Source organism: Sander vitreus, chromosome 18, assembly GCF_031162955.1.
Source record: "Sander vitreus isolate 19-12246 chromosome 18, sanVit1, whole genome shotgun sequence".
NCBI classification, from domain to species: Eukaryota; Metazoa; Chordata; class Actinopteri; order Perciformes; family Percidae; genus Sander; species Sander vitreus.
The window spans coordinates 29,223,153-29,235,574 of record NC_135872.1 but is presented as its reverse complement, the minus strand read 5'-3'; the positions used below and the strand labels follow the sequence as shown (position 1 = coordinate 29,235,574).

The 12,422-nt window shown below is 39.0% G+C and overlaps 1 protein-coding gene across 7 annotated transcripts in view; it reads right to left on the bottom strand.

The window, feature by feature from the left end:
• Positions 1 to 7,143: 7,143 nt before the first annotated feature.
• Positions 7,144 to 12,422, bottom strand: part of epha7 (eph receptor A7) — a 102,069-nt gene continuing 96,790 nt past the window's right edge. For all 7 annotated transcript variants that reach the window (XM_078273989.1, XM_078273990.1, XM_078273993.1 and 4 more), the window contains exon 17: positions 7,144 to 12,106. In XM_078273989.1, the coding sequence (XP_078130115.1) occupies positions 11,992 to 12,106 (115 nt within the window). In that variant the 3' untranslated portion in view covers positions 7,144 to 11,991. The remainder of the gene's footprint in view (positions 12,107 to 12,422) is intronic.

Sequence of the window (12,422 nt, the reverse complement as noted above, 5' to 3'; positions counted from 1 at the left end):
GCTGGCTTGTGCCGACACATAGGCGGCGACGCGCTGGTCTTTGACCGATTGGGGGACCGGGCTGTTAACCTCACTGCATACTTCAAAGCCCATATCTTGTAAACCAACCACGAGAGCATTTGCCTCTGCTATGGCAGCATCCTTTTCTTTTTCATCGTTTAATGCATCAAGATTAGCTTGAACTCGTGCCTGCTCCACTTTAAGTTCAATTTCCTTTTGCGCATGTGCTGCTCTAGCTTGCGCTGCTTCAGCTTTTGCCTTTGCCATGGCGACGGCCATGCTAATCTTCGAGCTGGACGATGTACCAGATGAGCGACTGCTTCTTGAGTGCAGCCTCAGACTGGTTATCTCCATTTCCTTTTTTTACTGTTGCTACGTTGTGACATTGTGACTCACCGCATTTTCAATATCAGGAGAAGGAAGCTAGTGCGTAGCTGACAGGAAGCTGTAGTGTTAGCCGCTTATCTCTTGGTATTGAGTTGCTCCGTAGGATGGCAATCCTTGTGTCCCTCGTTAGCTGTGTTGCCGTCTTTTCACTGTCGGGCTATTTTCCATTCAGCTTAAACACTCCCAAGAAACTCCAGGACACAGCTGATTAATTTTCATGAAGTTTACTGGGAATTTTGTGAAAAGACGTTGCCTTAGCAAAAAGGGAGAAAGAAAAGTGATCGGCTCAGAAACTAACGACTGGTAGAGCTCACGCATTCCGCATCTTACTTCCTGTTTCCCAACATGCACTGGTACTACGTTACTATGGTTACAAAGATAAACAAACCACACTGTGACTGCTGAAACAAAGTAGAACACATTTTCAAGCAGCATGACAATAGACATTATTGCTTATATATTATGTAAGTGTTGAGTTATGTTATTTAAAAAAAGGGGTCCATTTAGGATGTGCGTTGCAAATTAGCTTAGGCTGTAAATGCTGTGGTGTGTGGCATAGGTCTATGCGAAATACCTGTCCCTTTACAATAAAACATGTAAAAAACACTAAGAACTGTATTAACAGTTTGGAATTAACTTTCAACAATATCCACACCATAATGAGAATGGATTGATGCTCTCTTCCTACAGGCAAGTCAATGGCTAAACTTTTGATGAAGCACCAACTCCTTTTTAGGATACAGGGCCTCTTTCCCCAGAAATTACCTCCATTTTTCTTCAAGACAAGAGCAACAGATCAGGCATGAAAAGTCTACTTTGTTGCATCTGTAAATACCACATTATATTTCCCCAAAGGAATCACCTTAACCGTGAAAAGCAAAGCCTTTGTTTTCTAAATGGGTCATGATCTGTTTTCCCTGTGGAGTCCAACAGGTAAACCATTAGTCAGGCCTGCACGTTCCTCCTAATCAATTTACACAGTTTAAAACCATTCATCTCCATATTCCTGTTTGACTTCTATATTAGATGCAAAATGTCAGCTGCTGTAATAATGGTGAAGCGGGACTCAGGATTATTGCAGAATTGCCAAATACAAATTATTTCTTTCCCAGTTATCTCCCTCTGGCAGTCGGCCAGGTCCCACTGTTTTTCTGTGGCGGTGCATCAACGTATTGGAGAGATGGAGATGAAGATATTTTCTACGCTGATATATAAAGATCCAATATGTGATCCATTAAAGAGTGGTGATGAGGTAAAACTTGTAATTATAAACAATTGTAATATTTATCTGCAATAACAAAAGCTTTATTTTGACTTCTGTATTAAGGGGGTATGCAATTACTGCAGTGGTTACGCCGGCTCCATATCTACTGATAAGGGTCAACTTGGGCGGCTTGTGTTATCTCCAACAAGATTTGGATGCCGGAAGACATAGTTGATAGTGACGTCAACATTAACGAAGTTGGGTAAAAATAAATCTTTTTATTTTTATTTTCAGAAACACACATCTAGGGAAGATATCTCCAATAGAGATGGGCGATATGGAGAAAATAAAAATAAATATAAAAAATATTTTTGACTAAATTGTCAATGTCAATATTGCGGCGATATTGTAGGGTTGACAATTAGTGCTTTCACAAAAAATGAGAGTTTTAATAAATAATCACCAATAATGTGGATGTAACGACTAAGTGGGTAAAGGCAAATAATAAAACAGCCCTAATTAAAACATGTCATGTATGATGCATCTGTTGCATTTGCGTTGGTGCTATGAACGGATTAAATCCAACACTGAAATACAAACCAAAGCCTACATTGTAGATGTCGATGGCAGATTCATCTGGCTTAATATCAGCCAAAATGTCAGTATGGCTCATTTATTGGTCAGGCTCTATCAAAAGTATCTGTGAGTTGTTAAACCGATATTGGAAAATCTCCTTTTGAAGAATGATTCATTTTAAGGCACAGTGCATCTCTGGTTACCATGCAATACCACACTATAATACCAAATATATGACAACCTAAAAAAAAAAAAGGACACACTACGTGTTGTAATATTTAACGCTGAGGAACTTTTAATGACCTGTAACAGTGAAAAGAACACTTTTTTATATGGTTTTTATTAATGCTTTTGCCCTGGTCCGATTTTTCCCGTCATGTATGCAACACTTGAAATGCAACGATGCATCGGTAACATATTCTCTTATTGGAAATAATGGTTTTCTGTCAGAGCAAAACATTCATTGCAACTATATGACCTCCCGGTAACTCAACCTATAGACAATGGGTAATACAGCACCATCCAAAAGATCTTTACGACAGTAGGTGTGGTAAAAACACTACCACTTTTGTCCAAAGGGGTCACTATAATTAACACAAACTTTCACATAAAAACAATGGTTGAAATGATAGGTAGATTAGTCAATCAATAATGATTGATACTAATTGATCATATATGGATAATAGATTCATTGTTATTTCTCCAACTAAAAGATCTTTATTTCATATCAATGTAAATTGTATACTAATGGGTTTTCCCAACAAACAAATCCAAATGTTATGACTGACATCGAGGTAGCATGACTTTTGCAAGTTGCCTGTTGTGACATGTTCAACCTGAGGCAATAAGGGAAGGCCCAGCACTTTGTACAGTTTAGAGAGGACACATTTCTCACATTGATCAAATTCTGACACTGGGAAAACAGAAGAGCTGGAGAGATGAAAACAATACAGCACACAACCCTCTTTGTATTGTACTCACTTGGAATATTGCTAAAATATTTATGATCAACATGACTTTGTGTAGCTTTCTCCCTACTGTATGCCAAGATGTGCAGGTGTTCATACTGCAGAGATAACATTTAAAGCAGATGGCCATGAATGAATAAAGGCTATTGTCTCTGATGATGGGTTTAAACAAGTTCTCCTAAAATGCTGTTAACACAATTTAGTCAGCAATCTCACGTGGAATGCATTATTATGTGAATTTAGCAAGAAAATAACTTGTCCCACAGGGGACCATTGAGTGTGTCTCTATCTAGCTGTTTTTATGTGCTTATTAAATTTTCACATAAGAAAATCTGATTGTTTAAAGTTTAAATATCACGGCGCAAAGAGAGTCCTTGTCTTAAAATTACTTGTTTAATGTTGAATTTGCCATGGTCGACCACAACATATTACTAGACCAATTGACAAACTAGGTTGGACTTTCTGGCACAGTACTAAACTGGTTTGAATCCTGCTTAAACAACAGTGACTTATTTGTGTTTAAAGTATTTACACATCTGAGCGAACAAATGTGACATGCCGAGTTCCCCAAGGCTCCGTTCTGGGGCCTCTTCTGTTAAACATCTACATGCTTCCACTGGCTCAGTTTGTGGAAAACAACAGACTACGTTACTGTGACCACACACACATTTACATAACCATATCACCACCATATCACCAGGGTACTATGGTCAAATAAAAACAGTAAGTAGTTTTTGGATTCAAAGAGGAATTATTAAAAGTCAGTGCTCTGCTTTAATCGACAATGTTAAAAACAGACAAAGCCAAAAATCTTGGTGTAGTTGTGTACTCTAAAGCCCCGTTCACACGCAGTTAGTATTACCTGGTGACCTCTAGTGATGTGTAATAATTACGGAGGTTGTCTGTGATCTTAATCCCGTGCACATCGGGCATGTTTGTAATTTGTCAAGGAAAAATTCCTACCATATTTTACCAAGCACGGAGGTCCTGTGATAATATTAGTCCTGTGCAAATCGACATGTCTGTGATTTGGCAGGGTAGTATAATTTATTCAAGATTTATGTTTCCTGTTCGCCTTTTTATCCCTCTCGCGAAGACGGATATGGAATCGCAGCGGGCTTTCATGGCCAACCTAGTCTGGACCACAGCCCGACCAAAGACCTCTGTCCCCAGTCGATGCGCTTCCCGCTCCCCCGTGAAAGCGAAACTCAGATGTGGGGGGGTAATTTCTAAATCACACGACGTCCCCAGAAGATACATATCCAATGTGAATAGGGCTAAACTGACTTTCAACAGCCACATTAAAATAATTGAGGCTGAAATGCATTTCTGATCTGCTGCTACATTCGGAACCATCCAGACCTCTCAGGTCGTGTACGACATGTATGCTTTCTGTCCCCAGATTAAGAACTAAACAAGGAAAAGCAGCGTTTTGTTTTTATGCACCATATATTTTGAACAAACTCCCAAAAAACTGCTGGTCGGCTGCAGCTCTCAGTTCTTTTAAATCAAGGCTGAAAACCTCTTTTTGATGCTGCCTTATTTAAAAAAAAGTAATTGTTCATTTCTTGCACTGCAACTTTTATTCTTGTATTCTTATTTTATTGAGGCTGTTTTTATATTCACTTTAAAAGGCAATGTTGCTATGACCTATGGACTATTATGGATTTTTGAGCCAAGTATCTATCTTGAGATTTTAAAGCCAGGCACTAAGACCTTTAAAAGCACCAGAGCATGGTTTCTTCCTGCACTTTCAGACTCTTACTGCAATACTTCTGCAAATGATCTAGCCATTGAAGCAGGATCAGACTGTGCAGCTTAAGTTAATGGGAAGTGAGGAGTAGCCACAGAGAAATACATGGAGGGAAGCCAAATTCATGTTTAAACCAGACTCACAGAGATTCGAGCAGAATTGGAGACAGCGTGTTACGCCACTTCTGGTCTTACCAAAATAAATACTAAAACTGCTAAAAGAACTGGAAGATTAACGTACAAAACAGGAAAGTTTGAAAGGACTGTTTGGACATGGATGCATGTACAAACTAGCTTGCAAGCATGTCCACACGGTCTCACAAGCACATACACATATAGACCTCCATGGCAGCTGTCAGTGTTCTCCAGGATAAGATAAATGATACAAAATGTATCACGATTAGTGTTCATTTAGTTAACAATAACTGGGATGAAATATATCTGAAGAACCTTTTTCTGTGATGTTGACAAGACAAAATGAACTATGAAACAAACTGTCTAAATGTTAATATATAATATAAATGTTAATATTGAAAACGGGGGAGGGGGGTTCTTAAAATCAGAGGTGAGCAGAGCCAAAAATACACTAACTAAGCTTTTAAACGTCAGACATTTATTTAGATAAAAGTATAAAAACCCTAGCCCAAAGTCATCAGCGAAGCAATGGAAAAACAGCGCGGCTTAACAAGGGGTCATGCGCCTCGACTGGCCTCTTCCAGGAGCCTCGCTTCCTCCCTCCGGCAAAGCCTGCAGAGGGAAAAACCAGTCAACTGTCCTTTTTTAACATACACTCAGAATACAAAAGCATATAGCTACCAGTACCAACACCGGGCTTTAATGGGACTTATGCGGAAGGGAGGGGTTACATTCTCTTCCACTTTATGACCAACCATTAACCATTAATCAATTTATGAATTGATGATTAACATAATAATGTCTTATTGCCATGTAAAAAGTGCAATGCAAGGGATTTATCACAACCTGTTCTTCAAACGTGGCTTAGCTAATCAGGCTGCCATGCTGTTGTCAGGCTAATGTGATCTTGTTATGTCTCATCCAGCTAATTTGGTTTTTCAATCACATTTAGTGGATTGATTTGTTCATGCTGGGTGAAGTTTGCGCTCTTATTGTGAAACAAAGGCAACATGAGTAGAGATTCATAACTATTATCAGTGCTCATATGATTGCACTGACATACCTTACATTTCTAGATTCTGTTTACCATTCAGCTCTTAGATTTATAACCGGGGACCCATATGGCACTCATCACTGGGTTTGATATCAGAAGGTAGGATGGCCCTCCTTCTCTGTCAGACAAGAGCAGCACTTTCACCTATTTATCTATAAGGGATTATTACAAAGGTGCCCTCCTACCTGTCTTTACTCCTGAGCCAAAGACACCATACTCAAAAGACTTGTTGTCAGGATTGGCTTACACTTTCTGTCCCTCTAGTTATAAGTCATCTTGGAAAGACAGCCTTTAGATATTTAGCCCCATTTCTCTGGAATCATTTACAGAGCAATCTAAAATTGGATGCACTAATACTACATATAATATATATATATATATATATATATATATATATATATATATATATATATATATATATATATAATGGGTCGATTCAACATTTTGAATAGAGACTTCATTCATTTTAACTGTGACTTTTTTTTTACATAGTACAGTCATATGTGTTTGTATTTGCATCAGTGTTATTTTAGAATACACTTATCACTTTCTACTGATTTTTTTTTAAATAAATGGTTTATTTTTTATTTTTTATTCTTATAACTTATTTTATAATTTTCTTTCCAATTATGCCTGCAAACTGCTTAATTGAAATTGAAATCTTTCTTATTTTCATTTGATTGTATTTTTCTTTAATTTTGTTATTTTGTACTCAGGTCTCCTTGAGATCCTGATCTTAATGTGATTTCCTGATTAAATAAAGTATATATATATATATATATACTTAAATCATTAAACATGTCATTCTTTCAGGTAGTGGTCTTTAACCTGGACGTCTGACTCTAATGTTAATAAACTAAAACTAGACTCAAATAGTCACAATGTTTTTTGTCAACATTTATTAAAGAAGAAAGATGTAGTTGACAAAATATGACCAAAACTCACATGGACGTCCGATCCCAAGATTATAAATTTAAAAAAATAGCTGATAAAATGAACACCACCCTGGGGATGAAAATGAGTAAGGGTAATGATAAAAAAAAAACACTGCGAAGGACACCCAAAACTTCTATAGAGATTGTATTATATTTCCAAAAATATATGTACAGTCTATTACAAAGGTTACAAAGCAAAAAGATTTATCTATGTAACAAGAAATTGTCTAATTAAATGATTTTACAGTTCGGCGTTTGGGGAAAATACTTTTGACCAGTAAATGTTCTCAATACTTTTATCACAGAAAAATAAATAATAAATTGACAATTTGTATTACTGTACAACAAACTAAAAGTCTAAATCAAAAACAAAGTCAGAGTAAAGATGGAAGTCCTATCAGCCGTCTTTGGTCCTAAATGAAACATTATGTACAACTGAAATCTTGTGGGTGACAATAATTCATCTGCGAGATAGAAAAATATAGTGCATTTTCAATGTATTCAGAGCTCTCTACTGAGTAATATGTGTAAAAAACAATATAAATAAAATGTACAAGTTTTACAATTAGAACATATACAAAGATTCCCTCAAGTCTTGTCTCGCTCTGACACAATCAACAGTGCTGCACTCTTTGGAATCTATCCACCGCCTCGCCAGAGCGGTGGAACTCATTTCCAACTGCTGAGCCACAAGTTTTGAAAAATAACTTCATACTCTATCTGCTAGTCCTGATTCCAACCCATCCTCTACAACCTGCAAGTGTCTCTTTCTTGCCTTCTATTTTTATTGTATGTGGGTTTTTTTACATTTTGTATTCTTTTTGAGTTTTTATGCTGAAATAGAACCACAACAAAACGTTTCCTGTCCAGAGCTGAGCAACCTGAAGTTTAAACTGTGGATGAAACAAGCTGAACGAGACAGTGACGTGACTTCTGTTGGTGAAGGGTTAGAGGTGACTTGGACGTGGAATCGATTGCATCCTGGCTTTAATCTCAAATTGGCTCAAACTGCTGTTTCCCCCAGCACAGAAAAAAAGGGGACAGAGGCATTCTACCCAGGGGTCTGAGGGGCCTCCAGGGACCCGGTTCTAAAAATCAGAGCACGGATTGGGGGGGTGAGAGAGAGTGCTGCCTGTGAACTGGGGGAGTTTGTGCTGACTGAATGACTTTATGCCCGTTTTCAATTCAAAGGTCTGGCCAAGGACCAATTGCTGAGCTCTGCTGTATGGATAAAGGGAGGCAGAGGGAGGGGTGGCTCATGGGCTCGGAACTGGTCAGGGCTAATTCCTGGTGTCTCCTCACAAAGGTGAGTTCCACAGTGAAAATGGATCCAAGCATACACTAAGCTGGATCTTTATGAAAACACACTTTACGTTAAAGCTTTAGTGCATAACATTTTAATATTAATGAACGTCCGTTCCATTCAAGCCATCGCCAAATGAGTTGCTACAAAGCTAATTAAGACTATCAGCTCCACACAACTCTCTCTGGATTTCTCAGTATGACTATGTTCAGAAGATTGTGGCGTCAGGAGACTTTCCTGCTCAGAAACTCGAGTGAAGATAATGACCATGAGTCCATCGTGTTTGTTTAATCCTCCGTGTCCTCCTTGGCTACTAGCAACTGTGTGGAGGAGGGGTGGGGGCTTGAATCATGTGGATGCGCCGCCAGTTTTGTTGTCATTACTTAGAATTCCTCATGGGGGAGACAGAAACTACGCACTATAGCGTTAAGATCTGTTCTCAGGAAAACAGGAAATGTAGTCTTTTTTTTGTCGGTGGACAACACGACGGCACATCTCAGCCAACAAGTGGTAAACAGTGGCTCAGACAGGGCCTGGTGAGTCTCACCTGGTCAAATCTACTGGGCATTATTCATACAGCCAAGCTCAGCACGTAGTATTCATCATTTACTTTTTTTCTGTTGTCAGACAATAGAACAAGTATAAAATATTGATTTGTTTGCAGCTCATCAATATTACCTGTTAAAAAGGCAGTGATTCCTATGCAACTGTGCTAATGAGATCCAGAGCTGATATAATTAGTTAATGAATATACAACAGAAAGGGTATAACTGACTAACGCAAAAATGCCAAAAACTCACGGGTTGTGATTTGAATGTGAATATTGCTGGATGTTTTAGTCCTCTGTGCTAGTTAATTAAATATCTCTGGATTTCGGACAGTTAAGTTGTAAACTGGGCTTTGACAAAACGTGATGGGCAGTCCTCCCTATTTTATAGACCAATGGATTTAAGATAATTGGCAGAGTCATTTATAATGAAAACACTCGTTAGTTGAATCCCAATCATCATTTTATGATCGCAACGTTATCAAGATAAACACGATTAATGAGAACACCTGTATTGTGTGATGAGCTACATTACCATTTAAAATCAGCGATCACAAAGAGGGTTATGGCCAAATTATACTGTCTGCGTTCCAGGGGTTCGTGAGGTCTGCACAGAGCCCAAAAAGCATAACTGTGCAGACAAACGTATATGAAGATATCTGTATTTGCAGCCATGCATGTTTGCTGTTTTTTTTTAATCCATTTCAAGATTATAGCTACACCGTTATAGGTGACAGACTTTACTCAATAGTGTCTTGGCAGGCCTACATCTTTCCCTCACCTTTCACATGTATCCACCCTGGAGACCCTTTTCTAAGGGCTCCGAAACAGATTAGTCGGGACATTGGGCCAAAACGGACAGAAAAATGTGTTTTTAAATGTAGCTGGCTTATTGTGGATGCAGTTTTTGAGATAATGGAGAGAATGGAGAGAAAGCTAGTCATTGCTCTACTGTTTGTCAGTGAGGTCAAGGCTGATGATTCCTGATGTGGTTATGCTTTTTCTTTTCATTTGAGATTGAAAACTGTTGAAAGAAATTACCATTTTTTTGAAAAAAATAGATTTATCTCAGGTTGCAGCAGCAGTAGAAAATATGGTCGTAATGGTTACCCTTCTAAGAACACCACTCCTCTTTACATGACAGCTGAATAACTGCATTCTATTATCAAAGAATACTGCACTAAAACATCCTCAACATGGAAACTTTCTCCTTTTTTTGTATGTGAAGTGGAGACAGATGGCACCGAATAGGCTGATTGGCTTTTAGCACATCTTCTGCAAAGCCTCCCCTCGTCTCTGTTCCCCATACAACGCCTTATGGAAGAAAAGTGGAGCAATCTTAAGAGACACTTCTCTTAAGAGAGAGGCATGTTCTGTCACATCTATGCCTGTGAGGCATGAGCAGCGGAGACGCATGAATAAACAGAGGAACTGCATGGCGGCCTACAGAACTGGGACGGTGGGATGTAACAGCACGATCTGCATCTGACTCCAGCTCCATCGGTTGGTCTGACATTTTCAGACCCATACCCTGAAGGGGCTATTTGATTGGTGGACGGCGCATTGGTGTCGGAAGATGATGTCCGCGTGGCTAATTGGCACCTTCCTAGTGTTTATAATGGTGCCTCTTTCATCTCTGTAGCCACTCGAGTCAACATTTCCATACCGCGTTAGATTCCCATCAAACGTTTCGCATATCATAGTGGCAAAACACAACATGATGATTTCATTTGATGACTTGACACGGCTGTTCGAGCACTTTTCAAACCGTTTTTAGGTCAAAGAGTTACTTTCCTTTCCGTTCCGGCGGTGACGGAATCTTGCCAAAGGGTTTGTCTCAGCACAGAACTCACATACCATAAAACCTAGCACCTTAAAATCTCACGTCAGGACCATTTCTACCTGGTAATTATTGCTCTGTTTAGTTCTGCTGACTGTGTCACTTGTGGCTTTAAACCGTGTCTGTGTACTCAATTTAACCAGTTCAAGTTCCAGATAAAAAGACATCACGCTACAAGGAAAACATAAAAGTCTTGTCCACCCTTTAAATGAATGCAGAAAGCATTGCCATTGAAGTGCCGAAAATAGTGGCAATACTTCATCTAACACATTTTAAGGCAGTATTACGTCTACACCGTTCTTGGATCCACCCTTAAAGAATTGTATTTGCAGCTGAACAAAGCACCGAAACAAACACTGTGTGTACAACATTTTAGGTAAAACGAGGGCAAAACAATTTGCGGTGGCTTCAATTTCAATAAAATCTTTCAACATTCTACTCAATAACCAAGTAACTGTTTCCTGTAGTGAACACTAAGACAAAGGATATTGCTACTCTGATATAAAAGTCTGTTCAGTGTTGCACTCTTCAGAAAGTTCTGCAATAAAAAGAATTAAAAGGTTGAAATCACGTCAAAAACCCACTCCTGTAGGCTGCAAACAAGCATGTGAGGATACCATTTTCACTTCAACAGTACATGAAGGAAAACACGAGTCACTGCAAACAGTTCAAACAGTCCAGCATGTGTCAGCACAAAAAGTACCTTTGAATCTGCACCTAAAAAGTTCCCTCTGTGTTTGGATAAAAGAGAGTTTACCCTGTTGTCAAGTCCAAAAAAACCTGCCACACGAGCCACAACATGTCACTGTGGCAGACAGAAAGAAAATGAACAAATTAGAAAAAAGGAACAAGTGAAACCACCGCAAGTAGACAAGTAGTTTTTTTTTGTTCTTTTTGAAGGAAATCCATAGCCTCGGTGTGCACTTAAATCATTCATTAAGTGAAAGAAAACAGAAGCGTCAAACTCCTTTCCAATGCGCCATTTGATATGTGATTGAGTTCATAAGCGCTTCTAAAAAACAAATAGAAAAAAAGAAGAAGAAAAAAGAAAGTCATCTCGTCTAGGTAGTTTCTTTTTTTGTTGCTGTTTTTTGACCTTCTCCTCTCTTTAGTGCCCTTTAAAGAGGTGGACCACAATCCTTCACTGAGGAACAAAGGAATGATTTCACTCCAGACACAGCCGGATGAGTCAGACAGAACACATGTCCGTTTACTTTGACCATTATCCCGCTTCGGTCCCAGGCACTGCTCCAGATACGTTCTGTTTTCGCTTCGGCCCGTCACAGCCGGTCACACCTGGACACCCGTGCCGTGGAGATGCAGCATCTGGGCTCTCATAGTCTGTATGCTGCTCATGATCTTTTTCTGATGGCCCACCAGCGTGATCCCCAAACTCATCACGTCCCTGCAAGACAAGACAACACATCAATCAATGCACCGCACCACAGTCAGGCAAAAGAAAAACAGCCTCTGCTTTTTCATTATTGTGAGTTAGGGTACAAAAAGGCAGCTGAACACAGCATTTATTATTATGAATCTCAATAATGCATTTTAACATCAATATCAAGGCTGATGTAGTAAAAAAGTATGATCTTAAGTTTTTTTTCTTGGGAAGTAGGGGTGGGTGAAAAAATTGGATCGTGATCGGATCGTATCGTGATTGTTTTTGCGACGGTTTTAAAAATCGATTCTTCTTCTTCTTCCATAGAATCAAGACTTTC